Below are 27,593 nucleotides of genomic sequence, written 5' to 3'. Positions count from 1 at the left end.
CATCGAGTGGTCCTTAGGCAGAATTCTGGGATGGGGTGAATCTTGTGGGGGTAGGTGTCACCGAGAGTGCGTTCAGGTTGCTACTACAGAGGTACCCGCAGATCTATCCTCTCTCCCCAAGCAATATTGGTCTTATGCAGACGTGTTCTCCAAAAAGGCGGCGGAGACCCTTCCACCCGATCGCCCCCATGACTGTCCTATTGATCTCTTGCCTGGTGCTGAGCCTCCCCGGGGTCGAGTCTATCCATTATCTCTCCCGGAGACGGAGGCAATGTCTCAGTACATTCAAGAGAATCTGGCAAGAGGGTTCATCAGGAAGTCGGTGTCACCTGCTGGGGCAGGGTTCTTTTTCGTGCAGAAGAAGAATGGGGAACTACGTCCATGCATAGACTACAGGGGTCTTAACGCTATCACCGTTAAGAACAAGTATCCTTTGCCCTTGATATCTGAGCTTTTCGATAGGCTTCGGGGAGCAAGGGTGTTTACTAAACTAGATCTGCGGGGTGCTTACAACCTGATTCACATCCGTGAGGGGGACGAATGGAAAACGGTGTTTCACACCAGAGATGGGCACTATGAGTATCTGGTAATGCCCTTCGGGCTCTGTAACGCCCCAGCCGTTTTCCAAGACTTTGTCAATGACATCTTCCGGGATATGCTTTCCACCTCAGTTGTAGTCTATCTGGATGATATTCTCATCTTTTCTCCAGATATTGACTCCCACCGGAGAGATGTTGGCAGAGTCTTCGACCTCCTACAGGCAAACTCTCTTTATGCAAAGTTGGAGAAGTGTATATTTGAGCAGGAGTCTTTACCTTTCCTGGGCTATATCATCTCCGCCCAGGGATTGGCTATGGATCCTGCCAAACTACAGGCTGTGATGGACTGGCAAGAGCCCCATTCTCTTAAAGCGGTGCAGCGCTTTATGGGGTTCATAAACTATTACCGCCAGTTCATTCACCACTTCTCAACTCTGGTAGCTCCCTTGGTAGCCCTCACCAAGAAGGGAGCAAATCCCAAATTGTGGTCGGAAGAGGTCTCCAAGGCCTTCACTTCTATTAAGTCCCACTTTGCTAGCGCTCCCATCTTACATCGTCCCGATGTGGATAAGCCATTCCTAATGGAGGTGGATGCCTCGTCCGTTGGTGCTGGAGCAGTCCTCTATCAAAAGGATGCTCAAGGTCGGAAGCATCCATGCTTCTTCTTCTCTAAGACCTTCATGCCAGCGGAGAGAAACTACTCCATCGGGGACAGGGAGTTGCTAGCAATGAAGTTGGCCTTTTCGGAGTGGAGACACCTTCTGGAAGGTGCGCGGTTTCCCTTCCAAGTTTACACGGACCACAAAAATTTGGTCTATTTGCAGACAACCCAGCGGCTAAATTCTCGCCAGGCCAGATGGTCCCTGTTCTTCTCCCGGTTCCACTTTTCCCTTCATTTTCTCGCCGGGGAGAAGAATATCCGTGCTGACGCTCTCTCTTGCTCCCTTATGTCAACTGAGGAGGAGGAAGAGGAGCCTCGGCTTATTGTCCCTTCCGAGAGCCTGAGAACCGCAGCGCCGGTTTCGCTAGAGTCTGTGCCTCCGGGCAAGACTTTTGTGCCCATTAATTTGCGACCGGAGGTTCTCTCTTGGGCTCATTCGTCCAGGGTGGGTGGACACTTTGGGACAAAGAGGACATCTGAGCTACTGGCGAGGACGTACTGGTGGCCGCATATGGTCCGAGATGTCAGAGATTACGTTCTGGCATGTGTCTCATGCGCCAAAAATAAGTCTCCTCGACAACAGCCATCTGGGTTACTCTATCCCTTGCCGGTGGCAGACAGGCCCTGGGAGATGGTCGGGATGGACTTTGTAGTGGGTTTGCCCAAGTCTCGCGGCTGTACCGTCATTTGGGTTATTACCGATCATTTCTCGAAAATGGTGCATTTGGTGCCGCTCCCACGGTTACCTTCTGCACGGTCCTTGGCAGCGTTGTTCATAAGACACATCTTCCGCCTACACGGCATGCCAGACAAAATTGTCAGTGACCGGGGTCCCCAGTTTGCGTCTCGGTTCTGGAGAGAGCTTTGCCGTCTTCTCAGCATTGAGTTAAATCTCTCTTCCGCATATCATCCCGAGACAAATGGGTTGGTAGAGAGGGCCAACCAGACCTTGGTCACATACCTGCGACATTTTGTTTCAGCCAGGCAGGATGACTGGGCATCCTTGCTATCATGGGCAGAATTTGCACTGAACAACGCCGTAGCCGACTCCACTGGACAAACCCCATTCCTCCTCAACTATGGTCAGCATCCACGGGTACCTGTGCCTATGCCCGTGTCTTCCGCCGACTCCAGGGTGGCAGACTGGGCTGTGGAGGCACGGGATATTTGGGACCGCACTCAGGATGCCATTCGAGCCTCTAAGGAGAGAATGAGGTCCTCCGCTGATGCTCATCGGCGCCCCGCTCCGACCTTTGCTCCTGGCGACTTGGTGTGGCTCTCCGCCCGTAACATCAGGCTGCGAGTTGAGTCCACTAAATTTGCTCCTCGCTACTTGGGCCCATTCAAGGTCCTCGAGCAGGTTAATCCTGTGGTCTATCATTTGGCACTTCCGCCACGCCTGGGTATCACCGACACCTTTCATGTGTCCCTCTTGAAACCCGTGTATATGTCCCGGTTCTCCGAGTCATCTGCTGGGACATCGGGTTCGTCTACGGACGATTATGAGGTGAACGCTATTTTGGGGTGCAAGGTGGTACGTGGCAAAAAATTTTATTTGGTAGACTGGAAGGGTTATGGCCCCGAGGACAGGTCCTGGGAGCCTGTTGAGCACATTCGGGCCCCGCAGCTCATTGCTGCCTTCGAACGTAGCGAGGCCCAAGGAGGGGGGCCCTAGGAGGTGGGGTAATGTTAGGAGTCGAGTTTCCTCTGCTGCACAGGGGGAATCTCGATCCGTCTCCGCTGCGGTCTCCCATTCTCCTCCAGCTGCAGTGGAGTCTGCTCAGCAGGGACGTCGATCCCAGCGTCTCGCTCAGTGTGACTCTGTGCGAAGAGTTACTACTGCTTTTCCTGCTTCTGCCATTGAATCCAGTGCTGGGCAGTGGCGAGTGGACGTTTCTGGATCTATGTCCTTATTTGCACACACTGAGCATGCCCAGGGCAAGATCTCCTGTTGGAGATCGAGGGTCACATGCTCAGGTACTGCAGCACATCCCATTGGTCCTTTTGGCAGGTCCTGAAAGGGCAAAACTTCTGTAGCTGTTTCCTGTGCTGCAGCTATATAAACTGCGCATGACTGCACGGCCATGCGCTAGTATTGTCTTGTAAATATGTGTGTGTGTTGTGAGTGAAAGTCGCTCTTTAAATACCCTCCCTATTGAATGTCTTTTCGCGGAAGGTGTATGTTTGCTCTCTAGCGCCCGACTTATCCAACAGCACGTAACACACATTACAGCTGCCAGTTGCTGTGTCCGCCTGTACGGCGCCGTTCGCTTGCTCTGCGCTTTCCTGACCCAAGCCTAGGTGGTAAGTGGCGTCCGTCTGTGCGGCACCGCATGCACTCTTGTGCCTTTATATTATTATTTAGTTTCCTTACACACCCAGTTGCGGTGTTGTGCCAGCAAGTGTCTAATCGGACTTCAATCCTAGTTGGGGTTGAGTTCGCTGACTTATTGCTCACGCTCTATGTGCGGTACCGCGGTCCTGTGACGCAACAGGATCGCTTACTTCACGCAGGGTGCAGTTAACCCGTGCGTGTATACTTGTAGTACCGCCATATAGTCCGTCTTACTAGCAGCAGGGTTTTTACCTGCACGGTGGACCTCGGACTGCGAACGCACCTAGTTCCATTTCATCTTGTACTTGGTGCGTTCCGCCAGTCCTAACACTATGAACAAGTTTTTCACACTATATGATGCTTGAAAGAGTTGTCATGTTTTGACTAACCATACCTATGTCAATAAAGCCCCAATGGTAAAGATAAATGGAATTGTAGTCAATGTTCAAGTTGCAACTTTTCTATTTTATTGGCATAGATTGTGATAGAGGTTCTGGATTCTACAGAAAGAGTTGCTCTTTGTAGTGTTGGCACCATTGAAATTGTTTCAGAAAATGAAGTATTTCTGTAAGAAAATGATTGCAATTTTACATGTTTTGTTAAACACATTGTTATGGTCGTCAGATTACACTACATATAAATTATGATGGAATGCGATTGCAACCCGGGTCCACCATGTAGAGATGGAAAGCCGCAGCTAGTAAACAATGGGGGAAGCGTGTGGCAAGCGATCTTGAAAACACATGGGGTTAAATGTCACCCTGTGTGAATGAAACTAATTATCCAACTCTGTTAGCTTTACAGAGGGGTATGGACGGAGATAGAGCTGTCCCTAGACAGTATGGTGCAGCTAGATGTAATGCTCATGAAAATGGCGCTATGTGAAATCCCCTGTTATTTCACAGGTGAATGCAACCCTCACTGGGGCAAAGGAACAGGCAGTGGACACAGTCACAGTGCATGCACGCACATGTACTCCTCTACAGAGGTGCCATAATTCTAAAGGCTGTACACCTGCCATGAGCACATGCAGAAAAGTTCACACTACCGTAATGTTCCACACACACATTTAACATAAGTGATCTTAGCGCGCCGGCTTGCGCTCCAGAGAACCTTTTATATGTTCCACCTAAGTCCAGTCAGACAGGAGCTTGCTTGAGGACCAATCCGGAACAGCCACATCACCTGAGCAGCTGACAACCAACCACCAATGACAAGTTGCCACCTCACAAGCATGCTCAGTAAGTGATTTCTGAACTTACCCTCTGGAGCATCTGTTTGCTGGTTCTTATTGCCTATTACCATAGCTTTGGCTGGAAGGTCAGCAGTAATCAAGCAACCAGCCCTAGTCTGAGCAAGACGCTGAGACTGACGACTTTGCTGAGCAGCCCCCACTGTGGCCGGAACAGAATGGGAGACCGTAGTGGCAGACAAGGCTTGGGATCTACCCCGTGCAGTGGGAGAGTCCAGGCGCCTAACACGCATGTTTATTTCATTTGTGTGTATTCGAACAACACAAAATAAGGGAAAAAAACGTAAATTGACAAAATTTCGCACACAGTCCCAAAAATGGGCTGGTTAAAATTATTGACACCTTTCTAAAATTAACTAAAGACAGAAACCTAATGATTACATACCCTGCAATAAATAAATAGCATAGTGCATGAAAATAATATACGGTAATTAGTTCATATGTTTTTGATAAAAAAAAATGTGAAAGCCATCCCACTACTTCATGACCATAATTGGGACAGTTCTAGCTCTACTGTTAAAAACCTTACTGTTTGTCAAGTGACATGCCTGTGGTTAAGGGCTGAGAAGGACTGGGGCCAGCTAATGGGCACACAACTATGGGAGACCACATTAAGATAATGCCCAGCTCAAAAAAAGGCAGGCTACACCTTTTTATATATGTAGATAACTCTGTTTCTGGCATGTGATGCTTGCTCAAACAGGTGTGGGCAATATGAAAATCACACCTGAAACCAGATAAAAAGGTGAGAAGTTAACTTTGCACTGTGTGTATGTGTGTTTCACATTAAGGCCTCATAACAATTTGGGAGAAAAAAAGGTCGGATTTCCGGACGGAAAAAAACAGAGGTAAGACATGCAATTGCCATGCAAATGTCAAGCGATGTCAATGCGATTTCTTTATCGCAAGACCCGTATGCAATGCGATTTTAACATGAACTTTTACATACAGAAGTTCTCTGACATTTTCACATCGTTTTAGAATAAAATATTCTTCAAAACACACACGTGTATATATATATATATATATATATATATATATATATATATATATATATATATATATATCAGAAAACAAAAGAAGAAAGGAGCAGCACAACCCCCCACCAACGTAGAGAAAATCCAAATTAACACATTCAGGTCCGCTGTAGCAGTCCGAGAGAGAGAAGGAGGTGCTATTTGCATGAAAAAAAAGTCCATATGAATCCAAATAGTAAAGAAGAATCGCAAATGCACTCACCAACTGCAGTTGAAGGTGTTTATTCAAACATAAAGCAGGACATCTTCACGGCACGGGGGAGAGGGAAATGACCAAAGGGAGTGCGGCAAACAAGACGACGGCCGTTTCGCGCTACACAAGAGCGCTTCTACGGGTCCATATATATATATATATATATATATATACAGTTAGGTCCATATATATTTGGACAGAGACAACATTTTTCTAATTTTGGTTATAGACATTACCACAATGAATTTTAAACAAAACAATTCAGATGCAGTTGAAGTTCAGACTTTCAGCTTTCATTTGAGAGTATCCACATTAAAATTGGATGAAGGGTTTAGGAGTTTCAGCTCCTTAACATATGCCACCCTGTTTTTAAAGGGACCAAAAGTAATTAGACAGATTTAATAATTTTAAATAAAATATTCATTTCTAATACTTGGTTGAAAACCCTTTGTTGGCAATGACTGCCTGAAGTCTTGAACTCATGGACATCACCAGACGCTGTGTTTTCTCCTTTTTGATGCTCTGCCAGGCCTTCACTGCGGTGGTTTTTAGTTGCTGTTTGGTTGTGGGCTTTTCTGTCTGAAGTTTAGTCTTTAACAAGTGAAATGCATGCTCAATTGGGTTGAGATCAGGTGACTGACTTGGCCAATCAAGAATATTGCACTTCTTTGCTTTAATAAACTCCTGGTTGCTTTGGCTTTATGTTTTGGGTCATTGTCCATCTGTAGTGTGAAACGATGACCAGGAGTTTGGCTGCATTTGGCTGGATCTGAGCAAACAGTATGGCTCTAAATACCTCAGAATTCATTCGGCTGCTTCTGTTCTGTGTCACATCATCAATAAACAGTAGTGACCCAGAGATACTGGCAGCCATGCATGCCCAAGCCATCACACTGCCTCCGCCGTGTATTACAGATGATGTGGTATGCTTTGGATCGTGAGCTGTACCACGCCTTCGCCATACTTTTCTCTTTCCATCATTCTGGTAGAGGTTGATCTTGGTTTCATCTGTCCAAAGAATATTCTTCCAGAACTGTGCTGGCTTTTTTGGATGTTTTTTAGCAAAGTCCAGTCTAGCCTTTTTATTCTTGATGCTTGTGAGTGGCTTGCACCGTGCAGTTGTAGTGAGCTGGCCGGCTGTGACTGTTCTGTTATCATTGACATAGAATCTGTGACAGACACTGCCCCCGTGTGGCCAGAAGTTATACCTATGCCAAATGTGATTACAGAGGGACAAACTGTATTGGCAAAACTTCCCCCTGTGATGTCATGTGAACAGGAAGGGGAGGAAAAGAGAAAGCCCGGGAAACTGGTGTGTGCAGAGAGAGGTCTGTGTCTGCTGGCGTCCTCCTGTAGAGGCGATATAGAAGATTGCCTGGATGACCGCTATCTCTTGGAAGCTGACATCCAGATTGTTCCCAGCTCCCACACTGCGGAGCACCCAACGGTGACATCTTCACAGATCCTGGAGCCCATGAACTGTAAGCGGGTCCTCTGTTGAGAGGCCGAACATTCCACCCTTACCTGTTGAACCCCAAGGACTACAGTCTGGACCTGAGAGACGGAGTTTTGTTCAATCCCTGTTGTTTTTCTCTTCGGCTGGAGCGTCCCCCTGCAGTGACAGACAGGCCTGCGACGTGGGAAGATAACCTCTTGGAACAAAGGAACTGGTAACGTGTGGATAGGGAAAGTGAGGGACAGTTTGTTATTACACGTTATCTCTGTGAATAGGCATATTTTGTACTGTCTATTATTGTGTTCCGCTGTGTTAAGGAAAATGTATAACAGTAAAGATACGGTTGTTAAAATAGAATCTGAGTGTGGAAGTTTTGCTGGGCCTGATCATGGATATACATGGGCGACCTTGCCCTCGGTCACTTCACAGTGAACCCTCTGTATTTACTTTCATGCAGTCTTCTCTTTATGGTAGATTTGGATATTGATACGCCGACCTCCTGGAGAGTGTTATTCACTTGGTTGGCTGTTGTGAAGGGGTTTCTCTTCACCATGGAGATTATTCTGCGATCATCCACCACTGTTGTCTTCTGTGGGTGCCCAGGTCTTTTTGCATTGATGAGTTCACCAGTGCTTTCTTTCTTTCTCAGGATGTACCAGACTGTAGATTTTGCCACTCCTAATATTGTAGAAATTTCTCGGATGGGTTTTTTCTGTTTTCGCAGCTTAAGGATGGCTTGTCTGCATGGAGAGCTCCTTTAACCGCATGTTTACTTCACAGCAAAACCTTCCAAATGCAAGCACCACACCTCAAATCAACTCCACGCCTATTATCTGCTTAATTGAGAATGACATAACGAAGGGATTACCCGCACCTGTCCATGAAATAGCCTTGGAGTCAATTGTCCAATTACTTTTGGTCCCTTTAAAAAGAGGGTGGCACATGTTAAGGAGCTGAAACTCCTAAACCCTTCATCCAATTTTAATGTGGATACCCTCAAATGAAAGCTGAAAGTCTAAACTTCAACTGCATCTGAATTGTTTTGTTTAAAATTCATTGTGGTAATGTCTATAACCAAAATTAGAAAAATGTTGTCTCTGTCCAAATATATATGGACCTAACTGTATATACTGTATATACACACAGAGCAAAAGTTTGGACACACCTTCTCATTTAAAGATTTTTCTGTATTTTCATGACTATGAAAATTGTACATTCACAGTGAAGGCATCAAAACTATGAATTAACACATGTGGGATTATATACTTAACAAAAAGTGTGAAACAACTGAAAATATGTCATATATTCTAGGTTCTTCAAAGTATCCACCTTTTGCTTTGATGACTGCTTTGCACACTCTTGGCATTCTCTTGATGAGCTTCAAGAGGTAGTCACCGGAAATGGTCTTCCAATAACCTTGAAGGAGTTCCCAGAGATGCTTAGCACTTGTTGGCCCTTTTGCCTTCACTCTGCGGTCCAGCTCACCCCAAACCATCTCGATTGGGTTCAGGTCTGGTGACTGTGGAGGCCAGGTCATCTGGCGTAGCACCCCATCACTCTCCTTCTTGGTCAAATAGCCCTTACACAGCCTGGAGGTGTGTTTGGGGTCATTGTCCTGTTGAAAAATAAATGATGGTCCAACTAAACGCAAACCGGATGGAATAGCATGCTGCTGCAAGATGCTGTGGTATCGATGCTGGTTCAGTATGCCTTCAATTTTTAATAAATCCCCAACAGTGTCACCAGCAAAGCACCCCCACACCATCACACCACCTCCTCCATGCTTCACGGTGGGAACCAGGCATGTAGAGTCGATTCGTTCACTTTTTCTGCATCGCACAAAGACACGGTGGTTGGAACCAAAGATCTCAAATTTGGACTCATCAGACCAAAGCACAGATTTCCAATGGTCTAATAGTTACATAGTTACATAGTTATTAAGGTTGAAGGAAGACTTTAAGTCCATCTAGTTCAACCCATAGCCTAACCTAACTTGCCCTAACATGTTGATCCAGAGTTAGGCAAAAAAAACCCATGTGGCAAAGAGTAAGCTCCACCTTGGGGAAAAAAATTCCTTCCCGACTCCACATACGGCAATCAGACTAGTTCTCTGGATCAACGCCCTATCAAGGAATCTAGTGTATATACCCTGTAACATTATACTTTTCCAGAAATGTATCCAGTCCCCTCTTAAATTTAAGTAATGGATCACTCATTACAACATCATACGGCAGAGAGTTCCATAGTCTCACTGCTCTTACAGTAAAGAATTCGCGTCTGTTATTATGCTTAAACCTTTTTTCCTCCAAACATAGAGGATGCCCCCTTGTCCCTGTTTCAGGTCTATGATTAAAAAGATCATCAGAAAGGTCTTTGTACTGTCCCCTCATATATTTATACATTAACATAAGATCACCCCTTAGTATTCGTTTTTCCAAACTAAATAGCCCCAAGTGTAATAACCTATCTTGGTATTGCAGATCCCCCAGTCCTCTAATAACCTTGGTCGCTCTTCTCTGCACCCGCTCTAGTTCAGCTATGTCTTTCTTATACACCGGAGACCAGAACTGTGCACAGTATTCTAAGTGTGGTCGAACTAGTGACTTGTATAGAGGTAAAATTATGTTCTCCTCATGAGCATCTATGCCTCTTTTAATGCATCCCATTATTTTATTTGCCTTTGTAGCAGCTGCCTGACACTGGCCACTAAATATGAGTTTGTCATCCACCCATACACCCAGGTCTTTTTCATTGACGGTTTTGCCCAGAGTTTTAGAATTAAGCACATAATTATACATCTTATTACTTCTACCCAAGTGCATGACCTTACATTTATCCCCATTAAAGCTCATTTGCCATTTATCAGCCCAAGCTACTAGTTTACATAAATCATCCTGTAATATAAAATTGTCCTCCTCTGTATTGATTACCCTGCCGAGTTTAGTGTCATCTGCAAATATTGAAATTCTACTCTGAATGCCCCCTACAAGGTCATTAATAAATATGTTAAAAAGAAGAGGGCCCAATACTGACCCCTGTGGTACCCCACTGCTAACCGCTACCCAGTCCGAGTGTGCTCCATTAATAACCACCCTTTGTTTCCTATCCCTGAGCCAGCTCTCAACCCACTTACACATATTTTCCCCTATCCCCATTATTCTCATTTTATGTATCAACCTTTTGTGTGGCACTGTATCAAAAGCTTTTGAAAAGTCCATATACACTACATCCACTGGGTTCCCTTGGTCCAATTCGGAACTTACCTCTTCATAGAAACTGATCAGATTAGTCTGACATGAACGGTCCCTAGTAAACCCGTGCTGATACAGGGTCATGAGGTTATTCCTCTTCAGATACTCCAGTATAGCATCCCTTAGAATTCCCTCCAGGATTTTACCCACAGTAGAGGTTAAGCTTACTGGCCTATAATTACCGAGTTCAGTTTTTGTCCCCTTTTTGAATATTGGCACCACATTTGCTATACGCCAGTCCTGTGGTACAGACCCTGTTGTTATGGAGTCTTTAAAGATTAAAAATAAAGGTCTATCAATGACTGTACTTAATTCCTGCAGTACTCGAGGGTGTATCCCATCCGGGCCCGGAGATTTGTCAATTTTAGTGATTTTTAGACGCCGCCGCACTTCCTGCTGGGTTAAGCAGGTGACATTTAATGGGGAATTTTTATCACTAGTCATTTTGTCTGCCATGGGATTTTCTTGTGTAAATACTGATGAAAAAAAGTCATTTAGCATATTGGCTTTTTCCTCATCCTCATCCACCATTTCACCCAGACTATTTTTAAGGGGGCCAACACTATCATTTTTTAGTTTCTTACTATTTATGTAGTTAAAGAATATTTTGGGATTATTTTTACTCTCTCTGGCAATGAGTCTCTCTGTCTCAATCTTTGCTGCCTTGATTTGCTTTTTACAGAATTTATTTAATTTTTTGTATTTATTTAATGCCTCCTCACTACCTACTTCCTTTTATTCTCTAAATGCTTTCTTTTTGTCACTTATTGCTCCCCTTACAGCTCTATTTAGCCATATTGGTTTCCTCCTATTTCTAGTTTATTCCCATACGGTATATACTGTGCTCAGGTCCTATCCAGGATGCTAATAAATGTCTCCCATTTTCTTTGTGTATTTTTGTGTCTCAGGATATCGTCCCATTTAATTGCACCAAGATCCTCTCTCATCCGTTGGAAATTTGCCCTCCTGAAGTTTAGTGTCCTTGTAACCCCTCTATTACACATCTTTTTAAAGGATACATGAAAACTTATTATTTTGTGATCGCTATTTCCCAAGTAACCCCCAACCCTTATATTTGCTATGCGGTCTGGCCTGTTGGTTAATATTAGGTCTAGCAGTGCCCCCCCTCTTGTTGGGTCCTGAACCAGCTGTGAAAGGTATTTGTCTCTTATAGTTGTCAAAAACCGATTACCTTTGCTGGAACTGCAGGTTTCTGTTCCCCAATCTATTTCAGGGTAGTTGAAGTCCCCCATAATAATGACTTCTCCTTGAGTCGCAGCTTCATCTATTTGCTTTACGAGGATATTCTCCATTGCTTCCATTAATTTTGGAGATTAATAACAAACCCCTATCAGTAATTTATTATTTTTCCCCCTCCCCTTATCTCCACCCACAGGGATTCTACATTTTCATTAAATTAACGTATATTATCACGCCGGATGGGTTTTAAGGACGATTTTACATATAGACACACCCCTCCCCCTCGCTTATCTGTACGGTCATTTCTGAACAGACTATAGCCCTGCAAGTTAACAGCCCAGTCATGGCTCTCATCCAGCCACGTTTCAGATATCCCCATCATGTCATAATTATGCTCCAACAACATTAGTTCTAATTCGTCCATTTTGTTGGCGAGGCTTCTGGCATTAGTATACATGCACTTGATGTTCCTCTCTGTACCTCTACTCTTTCTTAAATTATTAACTGTTCTAACCCCACCCCCCCATGCCACCGCCACCCCCAACTTCCTTATTTGTGCCCAGGTGTCTGTCTGCACTATCTTCCCCTCCTATAAATTGAATACCCTCCCCCCAATCCCTAGTTTAAATATTCCTCCAACCTTCTAGCCATTTTCTCCCCCAGCACAGCTGCACCCTCCCCATTGAGGTGCAGTCCATCCCTAGCGTAGAGCCTGTAGCCAACTGAGAAGTCGGCCCAGTTCTGCAGGAACCCAAACCCCTCCTTCCTACACCAATTCTTGAGCCACTTATTAACCTCCCTAATCTCCCGTTGCCTCTCTGGCGTGGCACGTGGTACAGGCAGTATTTCGGAGAATACCACGTTGGAGGTCCTTGCTTTCAGCTTGCAGCCTAATTCCCTGAAATCATCTTTAAGGACCTTCCACCTACCTCTAACTTTGTCATTTGTGCCTATGTGCACCATGACCGCTGGGTCCTCACCAGCCCCTCCCAGTAATCTGTCCACCCGATCAGCAATGTGTCGGACTCGAGCGCCAGGTAGGCAGCACACCGTTCGACGATCCCTGTCTTTGTGACAGATTGCCCTATCTGTTCCCCTAATAATTGAGTCCCCCACTACCAGCACCTGTCTGGCCTGCCCTGCTCTCCTATTTCCCTCCTTACTGGAGCAGTCACTCCCCCGGCTTTCAGAGGACATGCCTGGCTGCAGCAGTGCTACCCCTGTACTGGCACCCCCCTCATCTGCCAACTTAGCAAACTTATTGGGGTGTTCCAGATCAGGACTAGCCTCACTGGCACTCTTCCCTCTACCCCGCTTCCTAACTGCCACCCAGCTTGCTACTTCACCGTCCTGCAGCTCCATCCCACCATCCCCCGCCTCATCTGTCCCATTGAACGTCTGCTCCGTGAGCAGAAGACTCCTCTCCATATTGTCTATGGATCTCAGTGTTGCCAGCTGCACATTTAAAGTCAGAATCTGGGTTTCCAAATGCACAACATGCTCACATCTCGTCCATTCTTTATGTTCTTTAGCCCAAACAATTCTCTTCTGCTTGTTGCCTGTCCTTAGCAGAGGTTTACCATGAAGGTCTGTTGCACAAAGTCTCCTCTTAACAGTTGAAGTAGAGATGTGTCTGCTGCTAGAGCTCTGTGTGGCATTGACCTGGTCTCTAATCTGAGCTGTTGTTAACCTGCGATTTCTGAGGCTGGTGACTCGGATAAACTTATCTTCAGTAGCAGAGATGACTCTTGGTCTTCCTTTCCTGGGGCGGTCCTCATGTGAGCCAGTTTCTTTCTAGCGCTTGATGGTTTTTGCAACTTCACTTGGGGACGCTTTCAAAGTTTTCCCAATTTTTTGTACTGACTGTCCTTCATTTCTTAAAGTAATGATGACCACTCGTTTTTCTTTACTTAGCTGCTTTTTTCTTGCCATAATACAAATTCCAACAGTCTATTCAGTAGGACTATCGGCTGTGTATCCACCAGACTTCTGCACAACACAACTGATGGTCCCAACCCCATTTATAAGGCAAGAAATCCCACTTATTAAACCTGACAGGGCACACTTGTGAAGTGAAAACTATTCCCAGTGACTACCTCTTGAAGCTCATCAAGAGAATGCCAAGACTGTGCAAAGCAGTCATCAAAGCAAAAGGTGGCTACTTTGAAGAACCTAGAATATAAGACATACATTTAGTTGGTTCACACTTTTTTGTTAAGTATATAATTCCACATGTGTTAATTCATAGTTTTGATGCTCTCAGTGTGAATGTACAATTTTCATAGTCATGAAAATACAGAAAAATCTTTAAATGAGAAGGTGTGTCCAAACTTTTCCTCTACACTGTGTGTGTGTGTATATATATATATATATATATATATATATATATATATATCTATAATATAACGCTGGGAGCGTCACTCTGTCCGAAGCCTTAATAGACTGCGCAGGCGCAAGCGCCGGCGCAGTCTGGCCCCCACAGAGTGACGCTCCCAGGAGATCGCGGTATGCGTAAGCACTGAACGCATACCGCGATCTCCACCGGAGAGTCAGGGACCGTGGACGCGCCAGGAGGGAGGGTAAGTATATTCACCTGTCCTCCGTTCCAGCGCTGCGTGCGACTCCGTCTTCCGGCTCCTCTGCTGTGACAAAGTCCAGTCACAGGCAGAGGAGCCGGAGTGTGTGTTCAAGAAAATGGCGCCGGACTGCGCAGACGCCGATTCCTGCTGCCGGAATCGGTGCCTGCGCAGTCCGCGCTTTCCGGTGCCATTTTCTTGAACACACACTCCGGCTCCACTGCAGGTGTGTCTTCAAGAAAATGGCGCCGGAGAGCGCGGACTGCGCAGGCGCCGATTCCTGCTGCCTGCCTGCCTTTTGTGGTATCGGGAATCGATATCGGATCCATATTAATGTGTAAAATAAAGAATTAAAATAAAAAATATTAACATACTCACCTCTCCGGAGGCCCCTGGACATCACCGCTGGTAACCGGCAGCCTTCTGTGCTTAAAATGCGCGCGTTTAGGGACTTCCATGACGTCACGGCTTCTGATTGGTCGCATGCCGCTCATGTGACCGCCACGCAACCAATCACAAGCCACGACGTCATTCTCAGGCCCTAAACTCCTCATTCTAGGAATTTAGGACCTGAGAATGACATCGCGGCTTCTGATTGGTCGCATGCCGCTCACGTGACCGCCACGCGACCAATCAGAAGCCGCGACGTCATTCTCAGGTCCTAAATTCCTAGAATGAGGAGTTTAGGGCCTGAGAATGACGTCGCGGCTTGTGATTGTTCGCGTGGCGGTCTCATGAGCGGCACGCGACCAATCAGAAGCCGTGACGTCATGGAAGTCCCTAATTTTAAGCACAGAAGGCGACCGGTTACCAGCGGTAATGTCCAGGGGCCTCCGGAGAGGTAAGTATATCAATATTTTTTATTTTAATTCTTTATTTTACACATTAATATGGATCCCAGGGCCTGAAGGAGAGTATCCTCTCCTTCAGACCCTGGGAACCATCAGGATACCTTCCGATACTTGGTGTCCCATTGACTTGTATTGGTATCGGGTATCGGTATCGGCGATATCCGATACTTTTCGGGTATCGGCCGATACTATCCGATACCGATACATCGGACGGTATCGCTCAACACTAATTATGAACAAGTTTTGCACACTATATGATTCTTTTGAGACACCTATCCATTATTAAGCCACTAGTCTGAAACGGCTAAAAAAACACACACACATTAAGAATAAAGTGTTTCAACGAAAGAAAGAAATACACAGGGTTTTATTATCTTTATTGTACGCTGAAAAAATATTCCAAAAAACCCCAACAATATCCAATACCTGTCCGCCGTACAGTCATGTCCCACGCTGTAAATCCATCTCAAGTGGTTAAATACATTTACATCCGGGAGCGCTAATAATGCGGCCGCTCCTGGCTGTAAAAGACTGGGGAATGAATGAAATGAAGGTAACATAGCTTCTGTGACTAGCGGTGCCATCACCGAAGCTGCAACCCCTGGTGACATAAACTCATATAAACTGTAGCGTGGGAATTTTTCTGCATATTTTCTCAGGCTACAGTTCATATGAGTTTATGCCACCAGGGGACGCAGCTTCGTTGACAGCACCGCTTGTCACCGAAGCTACTTTACCTTCATTTAATTCATTCCCCAGTGTTTTACAGCTGGGAGCGGCAGCTGTTATGGACCTGGTGGTTAAGAGCACCCGGCACGACCTGATAGTTAAACTCAACAGGACAAGCTCTGGGATGTGGGAACTCTGCTAACCGCAACCCCTAATCCTATCACAACAACTAGAAATAGCCGTGGAGCGTTCCTGACTCTCCCTAGACGCCTCTTCACAGCCTAAGAGCTAGCTAGCCCTAGAAATAGAAAATAAAGCCTACCTTGCCTCAGAGAAATTCCCCAAAGGAAAAGGCAGCCCCCCACATATATTGACTGTGAGTAAAGATGAAAGTCACAAACGCAGAAATGAAACAGGTTTCAGCAAAGGGAGGCCAGACTTACTAAACAGACAGAGGATAGGAAAGGTATCTTTGCGGTCAGCACAAAAAACTACAAAAGACCACGCAGAGTGTGCAAAAGACCTCTGCACCGACTAGCGGTGCGGAGATGCCACTCTGCATCCCAGAGCTTCCAGCTAGCAAGACAAAATCATGATAGCCAACTGGACAAGGAAACAATGAACAAATAATAACAAGCAGAAACTTAGCTTCTGCTGGAGTAGACAGGTCACCAGAAAGATCCAAGAGCGAACTGAACCAATGCAGGAACATTGGCAGCTGGCATGGAGTAACGATCTGAGTGGAGTTAAATAGAGCAGCCAACCAAAGGATAAACCACGTCATCTGTGTAAGGAACCTCAGAAGCAGCAGCTCCACTCACAGCCACCAGAGGGAGTCCATGGACAGAACTCGCCGAAGTACCACTCACGACCACAGGAGGGAGCTCGACAACAGAATTCACAACAGGCAGCATCAGTTGTAAATGAATGTAACCTCTTTAGATGGATTTACTGCGTGGGACATGACTGTACGGCGGACAGGTATGGGATATTGTTGCTTTTTGGGGGGGAATGTTTCTCAGAAGTAATTAAAAACCCTGTGTCTTTCTTTCTTTCATTAAAATACTTTATTCTTAATGTGTGTGAGTGTGTGTGTGTGTTTTAACCCTTTCAGACTAGTGGCTTAATAATGGATAGGTGTTTCATTGACACTTCTCCATTATTACCCAGGCTTAATGTCACCATACAATAGCAAGGTGACATTACCCCCTTGTTGCCCTATATCCCACTGCTGCAGCAGTGGGAAGAAAGAGGCTAAGTGCTGGAAAAGGTATATCTTACAGATGCGCCTTTTCTGGGGTGGCTGTAGGCAGATGTTTTAGCCGGGGGGCAATAACCATGGTCCCTCTCAAGGCTATCAATATCTGCCCTCAGTCAGTGGCTTTCCCTCTCTGGCGGAGAAAATTGCGCGGGAGCCCATGGCAGTTTTTTTGTGAATTAACCCATTAATTTAACACCTAGAGCTCCCAAATTTTACACACAAACACTTCTAACATTATTAGTGAGGAATATGTAAAAATTTAACGGATCTGAAATGGTTTACTGTATGTAAACCGTGTCTCATATCCTGTCGGGTTTGGGGGGACTTAGCAAAAGCCGGCAATTGAATTACCGGCTTTTATGCTATATAGCTCTATGTGAAATATATATATTTATACATATATATATATATATGTATATATATATATGTATATGTATATATATATATATATATATATATATATATATATATATGTGTGTGTCAATGACATATATATATATATATATATATATATATATATATATATCTACCTATACTATGTGTAGACATTTATTTTATCTATTCTATTCTAACCTGTCAGTGTGATTTTACTGTACACCGTACTTAATTACCGGCTTTTCTAAAGGACACCGGTGCGTAAAAATCAGATTTTTTTGCTCGCACCCATTGACTTACATTGGTGAGTCTCCAAGAATTGCAGCAAATTGCAGCATGCTGCACTTTTTTTCTCAGTCCAATTTTTGCTCAGAAAAAATTTGCAAATGAGATGTCACCTATTGAATAACATTGGTCCGAGTGCAAACCGATTTTTTATTGGATTGCACTCGTCCGTTTTTCTCGCAAATGGGTATGAGGCCTAAGTATGGTGAACAGAAAGAGGAGAAGACAGCTGTCTGATGGCTTAAGAATCAAAATTACTGAACAATATAAAAAAATCTCAAGACTACAAGTCCATCTCCTGAGAAATGGATGTAAGTTGATATGTGATTAGTCTATAGGGGATATAACATTTTGGATATAAACAATTCCATTTATTGACATTAAAAAATAAAATAAAATAAATAAGTCTCCTTAGTCTTTTAGGATCAAATATCGTCTCCCACCAACTGCTCCACATTCTCTTTCCCTTTGTCACTCAATCTTTCAGGAAACAATCTGATGCACTAAATCTATATGCCCATCCTTCCTGTCTTGCTTTTCATTTCGAGTCACCAGAAAACTGATGAATGCAAGCTGCTGGTTGTGTGGTACAGACAATTGACCTTTTCATATTATATGTTACAAAGTTATTCTAATATTAATACTAAGTATTGTGTTGCAGATAATCTTAAGATTTAAGTTGCATAATTCAATTCCTAAAATAAAATAATTATCCAAACTGTTTATTTATATCTTACAAAGGATAAGCCAGAATCTACATTATACTTTCATGATAAAAACTTGGGCAAACTGGTGACCAATCTATTTGCTGCTGGAATGGAGACCACATCATCCACTTTGCGATGGGGCCTTTTGCTAATGATGAAATATCCTGAAATCCAAAGTACGTAAGTAATAACAAATAGTAACTGAACAATGAACTGAAACAGATATGAACATAGATTTCTGAACTGCATCAATGTAATAATTTATGGTACCGCAATGGGCACTAAATCTACCTCAGTTTATTAATTTCATTGCATTACCTGAATGAAATTGTAAGTACTGTGCATGTGTCATGAAGAGGACATGGTCATGATACCTGGTGATTATGATCCAGAGGTATAGTATCTGTAGAGTGGTGCCACTGCCTTTTAGCTCAAGATATGAAAGTGAATAGTGCCAAATGTTCATTTGATATAATACATATTTTAAAAATTAAACCATGATTAGTGTATGTACACCATATATTTGGAGAATAATAGTAGTATCTTTAAATATTTTGGAAATTAAAGTAAAATTTTAATATTCAAGACAGAAAGGAAAGGTTTGTTGATGTTGTCAGCGTCTGCGGATAAATGATTAGACGTATATCCCAGAATATCAAACCAAATTGTCCTTTAGTCCTTTATTCTACACATTTCAAAGTACAAAATACTTCTTCATCAGGAAGGACCACAAGAAAAACAAAGGTAGCAAGGGTAATGATTAAATAGCGTAGTGAAATCCTTACACTATTTAAATGTTACCCTTGCTGCCTTTGTTATACTTGTGGTTAGAGTTGAGCGACTTTTACTTTTTTAGGATCGAGTCGGGTTTCGTGAAACCCGACTTTCTCAAAAGTCGGGGGTCGACTGAAACACGAAACCCAATGCAAGTCAATGGGGAATCAAAGTCGGCAGTGAGTGGAGGACAGGAAAACCCCTACAGTGCCCATTTTAATGCCAAAAACATCAATTCTTATTACTTAAGCTTGTCAATCTTAATTAACTTTATAATAATAGTTAGGCATTGAAAACTGGGGGTCATTTGGCTAAAGTTGGGGGGGGGTTGGGCTGGCTCAAATAAGTAAGTAGGCCAAATGCAGTTCAAAATATATGAGGAGCACACGGGTGGCATAGCTTTTTTCAGCGGAGGACAACTGTTATGAGAGGCTCACACAGTTACTAGGCCCAAGTAAGTAAGCAGGCTAAATGCAGTTCAAAATTGGTAAGAGGAGTACACAGGCGGCATAGCTTTTTTCATGGGAGGAGGACAACTGTTATGAGAGGCTCACACAGTTACTAGGCCCAAGTAAGTAAGTAGGCGAAATGCAGTTCAAAATTGGTAAGAGGAGTATACAGGCGGCATAGCTTTGTTCAGCGGAGGAGGACAACTGTTATGAGAGGCTCACACAGTTACTAGGCCCAAGTAAGTAAGTAGGCTAAATACAGTTCAAAATTGGTAAGAGGAGTACACAGGCGGCATAGCTTTGTTCAGCAGAAGAGGACAACTGTTATGAGAGGCTCACACAGACTTAGTAGGTCTAAAATAAAAAAGTAGGCTAAATGCAGTTCAAAATTGGTAACAGGAGTACACAGGTGGCATTGCTTTGTTCAGTCAAGGGCAACTGTAATAAGTGGCTCAGACAGACTCATACCTCCCAACTTTTGAAGCTGGGAATGAGGGACAAATTTTGCGGTGCGAAACGCGCGCCGCGGCAAATTTTCGGCCACACCTCTGACCACACCCATTTACTAGCCACACCCATATTCACGACCCAACCACACCCATTTAGCACTGCTGATCACACTGCTCATAAAGAATAATTATAAACAAAAAAATATGGCCACAGTGCTCCATACTGTATAATGGCCACACATGATGCTCAATACTGTATAATGACCGCATATGATGCTCCATACTGTATAATAGCAGCACATGATGCTCCATACTGTATAATAGCCGCATATGATGCTCCATACTGTATAATGGCCGCACATGATGCTCCATACTGTATAATGGCCACACATGATGCTCCATACTGTATAATGGCCGCACATGATGCTCCATACTGTATAATAGCCGCACATGATGCTCCAAACTGTATAATAGCCGCACATGCTGCTCCATACTGTATAATGGCCGCACATGATGCTCCATACTGTATAATGACCGCACATGATGCTCCATACTGTATAATGACCGCACATGATGCTCCATACTGTATAATGGCCCCACATGATGCTCAATACTGTATAATGGCCACACATGATGCTCTATACTGTATAATGATCGCACGTGATGCTCTATACTGTATAATGGTAACACATGATGCTCCATACTGTATAATGGCCACACATGGTGCTCCATACTGTATAATGGCCGCACATGATGCTACATACTGTATAATGGCCGCACGTGATGCTCCATACTGTATAATGGCCGCCCATGATGCTCCATACTGTATAATGGCCCCACATGATGCTCAATACAGTATAATGACCGCATATGATGCTCCATACTGTATAATGGCCGCACATGATGCTCCATACTGTATAATGACCGCACATGATGCTCCATACTGTATAATGGCCGCACATGATGCTCCATACTGTATAATGGCCGCACATGATGCTCCATACTGTGTAATGGCCCCACATGATGCTCAATACTGTATAATGGCCACACATAATGCTCCATACTGTATAATGGCCTCACATGATGCTCCATACTGTATAATGGCCGCACATGATGCTCAATACTGTATAATGGCCGCACATGATGCTCCATACTGTATAATGGCCGCACATGATGCTCAATACTGTATAATGGCCACACATGATGCTCCATACTGTATAATGGCCACACGTGATGCTCCATACTGTATAATAGCCGCACGTGATGCTCCATACTGTATAATGGCCGCACATGATGCTCCACACTGTATACTGAACGCACGTGATGCTCCATACTGTATAATGGCCACACGTTATGCTCCATACTGTATAATGGCCACACGTGATGCTCCATACTGTATAATGGCTGCACATGATGCTCCATACTGTATAATGGCCGCACATGATGCTCCATACTGTATAGTGACTGCACATGATGCTCCATACTGTATAATGGCCGCACATGATGCTCCATACTGTATAATGGCCGCACATGATGCTCCATACTGTATAATGGCCGCACATGATGCTCCATACTGTATAATGACCGCACGTGATGCTCCATACTCTATAATGACCCCACATGATGCTCTATACTGTATAATGGCCGCACATGATGCTCCATACTGTATAATGGCCGCACATGATGCTCAATACTGTATAATGGCCACACATGATGCTCCATACTGTATAATGGCCACACGTGATGCTCCATACTGTATAATAGCCGCACGTGATGCTCCATACTGTACAATGGCCGCACATGATGCTCCACACTGTATAATGAACGCACGTGATGCTCCATACTGTATAATGGCCACACGTTATGCTCCATACTGTATAATGGCCACACGTGATGCTCCATACTGTATAATGGCTGCACATGATGCTCCATACTGTATAATGGCCGCACATGATGCTCCATACTGTATAGTGACTGCACATGATGCTCCATACTGTATAATGGCCGCACATGATGCTCCATACTGTATAATGGCCGCACATGATGCTCCATACTGTATAATGGCCGCACATGATGCTCCATACTGTATAATGACCGCACGTGATGCTCCATACTCTATAATGACCCCACATGATGCTCTATACTGTATAATGGTCACACATGATGCTCCATACTGTATAATGGCCACACGTGATGCTCCATACTGTATAATGGCCGCACGTGATGCTCCATACTGTATAATGACCACACGTGATGCTCCATACTGTATAATGGCCGCACGTGATGATCCATACTGTATAATGGCCGCACGTGATGCTCCATACTGTATAATGGCCGTACTTGATGCTCCATACTGTATAATGGCCGCATATGATGCTCCATACTGTATAGTGACCACACATGATGCTCCATACTGTATAATGACCGCACATGATGCTCCATACTGTATAATTGCCGCACATGGTGCTCAATACTGTATAATGACCGCACATGATGCTCAATACTGTATAATGGCCGCACATGATGCTCCATACTGTATATTGGCCGCAAATGATGCTTCTTACTGTAGAATGACCCCACATGATGCTCCATACTGTATAATGGCTGTACATGATGCTCCATACTGTATAATGGCCCCACATGATGCTCCATACTGTATAATGGCCACACAGTGCTCCATACTGTATAATGACTGCACATGATGCCCCATACTGTATATTGGCTGCACATGATGCTCCATACTGTATAATGGCCCCACATGATGCTCCATACTGTATAATGGCCCCACATTATGCTCCATACTGTATAATGGCCGCACATGATGCTCCATACTGTATAATGGCCCCACATGATGCTCCATACTGTATATTGGCCACACAGTGCTCCATACTGTATAATGACCCCACATGATGCTCCATACTGTATAATGGCCCCACATGATGCTCCATACTGTATATTGGCTGCACATGATGCTCCATACTGTATATTGGCCGCACATGATGCTGCATACTGTATAATGGCCGCACATGATGCTCCATACTGTATAATGGCCGCACATGATGCTCAATACTGTATAATGGCCGCACATGATGCTCAATACTGTATAATGGCCGCACATGATGCTCAATACTGTATAATGGCAGCATATGATGCTCCATACTGTATAATAGCCACACATTACGCTCCATACTGTATAATGGCCGCATATGATGCTCCATACTGTATAATAGCCACACATGACGCTCCATACTGTATAATGGCCGCACATGACGCTCCATACTGTATAATGACCGCACATGATGCTTCATACTGTATAATGACCGTATATGATGCTCCATACTGTATAATGACCACACATGATGCTCCATACTGTATAATGACCCCACATGATGCTCCATTCTGTATAATGACCGCACATGATGCTTCATACTGTATAATGACCGCATATGATGCTCCATACTGTATAATGGCCACACATGATGCTCCATACTGTATAATGGCCACACATGATGCTCCATACTGTATAATGACCGCACATGATGCTCCATACTGTATAATGACCGCACATGATGCTTCATACTGTATAATAGCCACACATGATGCTCCATACTGTATAATGGCCGCACATGATGCTCCATACTGTATAATGACCGCACATGATGCTTCATACTGTATAATAGCCACACATGATGCTCCATACTGTATAATGGCCGCACATGATGCTCCATACTGTATAATAGCCACACATGATGCTCCATACTGTATAATGGCCGCACATGATGCTCCATACTGTATAATAGCCGCACATGATGCTCCATACTGTATAATGACCACACATGATGCTCCATACTGTATAATGACCGCACATGATGCTCCATACTGTATAATGACCACACATGATGCTCCATACTGTATAATGACCACACATGATGCTCCATACTGTATAATGGCCACACATGATGCTCCATACTGTATAATGACCGCACATAATGCTCCATACTGTATGATGACCCCGCATGATGTTCCATACTGTATAATGACCACACATGATGCTCCATAATATATAATAGCCACACATGATGCTCCATGCTGTATAATTACTGCACATGATGCTCCATACTGTATAATGACTGCACATGATGCTCCATACTGTATAATGGCCCCACATGATGCTCCATACTATATAATGGCCGCACATGATGCTCCATACTGTATAATGACTGCACATGATGCTCCATACTGTATATTGGCAGCACATGATACTTCGTACCGTATAATGGCCACACATAGCTACTCCTACACACGCGGCTGCGCTCTGTAAACTTTGCACACACGGCTCCGCTCCGTACACACGGTTCCACTCCATACATCTCATACACACACGGCTCCGCTCTGTACACCTCGTACACATTCAGCTCTGCTCCATACACCTCGTACACATTCAGCTCCGCTCCATACACCTCATACACACACGGCTCCTTTCCATACCTCTCGTACACACGGCACTACTCCGTACACCTCGTACACACACCGCACTGCTCCATACACATTACACACGCTGCTCCGCTCTGTTTACCTTGTACACGCATGGCTCTGCTCCACACACGTGGCTCTGCTCTGTACACCTCGTACACACGTGGCTCCGCTCCGTACACCTCGTACACACGTGGCTCCACTCCCTACATCTTTCACACTCTGCTCTGATCCGCACACCTCTTACACACACGACTCCGCTCCGTACACCTGTCACATGCTGCTCCGCTCCGTACACCTCGTACACACGCGGCTGTGCTCCGTACACCTCGTACACACGGCTCCGTACACCTCTTACACACGACTCCGCTCCGTACACCTTTCACATGCTGCTCTGCTCCGTACACCTCGTACACACGCAGCTGCGCTCCGTACACCTCGTACACACGGCTCCGTACACCTTTCACATGCTGCTCCGCTCTGTACACCACGTACACATGCGGCTGTGCTCCGTACACCTCATACACACAACTCCGCTCCGTACACCTTTCACATGCTGCTCCGCTCCGTACACCTCGTACACACAACTCCGCTCCGTACACCTTTCACATGCTGCTCCGCTCCGTACACCTCGTACACATGCGGCTGTGCTCCGTACACCTCGTACACACAACTCCGCTCCATACACCTTTCACATGCTGCTCCGCTCCGTACACCTCGTACACACGCGGCTGTGCTCCGTACACCTCGTACACGTGGCTCCGTACACCTCTTAGGGTACGTTCACATTTGCGGTTTGCGCCGCAGCGTTGCCGCCGCAACAAAACGCATGCGTCGTGCGGCCCTATCTTTAACATTGGCGCCGCATGGGGCCGCATGTGCATGCGTTGTGTTGCGTTTTACGCCGCATGCGGCGTTAGGGCGCACCTGTCTGGGCGCGGCAAACGCAACATGTTGGATTTTTTGTGCGGCGCCGACCTTTTAAAAAACGCATGCGTCGTGCGGCCCTATCTTTAACATAGGCGCCGCATGGGGCCGCATGTGCATGCGTTTTGCTGCGTTTTTGTTTGCGTTGTGCGTTGCGGCGACGACGCTGCGGCGCACAACGCAAATGTGAACTTAGACTTACACACGACTCCGCTCCGTACACCTTTGACATGCTGCTCTGCTCCGTACACCTTTCACATGCTGCTCCGCTCCGTACACCTTTCACACTCTGCTCTGATCCGCAAACCTCGTAGACACGCGGCTGCGCTCCGTACACCTCGTACACACGCGGCTGCGCTCCGTAGACCTCGTACACATGCGGCTGCGCTCCGTACACCTCGTACACACGCGGCTGCGCTCTGTACACCTCGTATACACGCGGCTGCGCTCCGTACACCTCGTACACACGCGGCTGCGCTCCGTACACCTCGTACACACGCGGCTGCGCTCCGTACACCTCGTACACACTCGGCTGAGCTCCGTACACCTCGTACACACGCGGCTGCGCTCCGTACACCTCGTACACACGCGGCTGCGCTCCGTACACCTTGTACACACGCGGCTGCGCTCTGTACACCTCGTACACATGCGGCTGCGCTCCATACACCTTTCACACTCTGCTCTGATCCGCACACCTCGTACACACGCGGCTGCGCTCCGCACACCTCGTACACACACGGCTGCGCTCCGTACACCTCGTACACACTCGGCTGCACTCCGTACACCTCGTACACACGCGGCTGCGCTCCGTACACCTCGTACACAAGGCACCTCGTATACATTCAGCTCTGCTCCATACACCTCGTACACATTCAGCTCCGCTCCATACACCTCATACACACACGGCTCCTCTTCATACATCTCGTACACAAGGCACTACTCCGTACACCTCGTACACACACCGCTCTGCTCCATACACATTACACACGCTGCTCCGCTCTGTATACCTTGTACACGCATGGCTCTGCTCCACACACGTGGCTCTGCTCTGTACACCTCGTACACACGTGGCTCCGCTCCGTACACCTCGTACACACGTGGCTCCACTCCCTACACCTTTCACACTCTGCTCTGATCCGCACACCTCTTACACAGACGACTCCGCTCCGTACACCTGTCACATGCTGCTCCGCTCCGTACACCTCGTACACACGCGGCAGTGCTCCGTACACCTCGTACACACGGCTCCGTACACCTCTTACACACGACTCCGCTCCGCACACCTTTTACATGCTGCTCTGCTCCGTACACCTCGTACACACGCGGCTGCGCTCCGTACACCTCGTACACACGGCTCCGTACACCTTTCACATGCTGCTCCGCTCCGTACACCTTTCACACTCTGCTCTGATCCGCAGACCTCGTACACACGCGGCTGCGCTCCGTACACCTCGTACACACGCGGCTGCGCTCCGTAGACCTCGTACACACGCGGCTGCGCTCCGTACACCTCGTACACACTCGGCTGCACTCCGTACACCTCGTACACATGCGGCTGCGCTCCGTACACCTCGTACACATGCAGCTGCGCTCCGTACACCCCTAACACACGCGGCTGCGCTCTGTACACCTCGTATACACGCGGCTGCGCTCCGTACACCTCGTATACACGCGGCTGCGCTCCATACACCTCGTACACACTCGGCTGCGCTCCGTACACCTCGTACACACGCGGCTGAGCTCCGTACACCTCGTACACACGGCTCCGCTCCTTACACCTCATACACACGCGGCTGCGCTCCGTACACCTCGTACACACTCGGCTGAGCACCGTACACCTCGTACACACGTGGATGCGCTCTGTACACCTCGT

General features: G+C 45.8%; 1 protein-coding gene across 1 annotated transcript in view; it reads left to right on the top strand.

The window, feature by feature from the left end:
• The window catches only part of LOC138680967 (cytochrome P450 2B11-like), a 180,169-nt gene that overhangs the window by 22,833 nt on the left and 129,743 nt on the right, over window positions 1-27,593 (top strand). Inside the window, exon 2 of the mRNA XM_069768153.1 lies at window positions 18,683-18,824. Within this exon, the coding sequence (XP_069624254.1) occupies window positions 18,683-18,824 (142 nt within the window). The remainder of the gene's footprint in view (window positions 1-18,682; window positions 18,825-27,593) is intronic.

This window comes from Ranitomeya imitator, chromosome 5, assembly GCF_032444005.1.
Source record: "Ranitomeya imitator isolate aRanImi1 chromosome 5, aRanImi1.pri, whole genome shotgun sequence".
Classification (NCBI taxonomy): Eukaryota; Metazoa; Chordata; class Amphibia; order Anura; family Dendrobatidae; genus Ranitomeya; species Ranitomeya imitator.
Note: the sequence above shows the minus strand (reverse complement) of the source record. Positions and strands in the feature narration are given on the sequence as shown.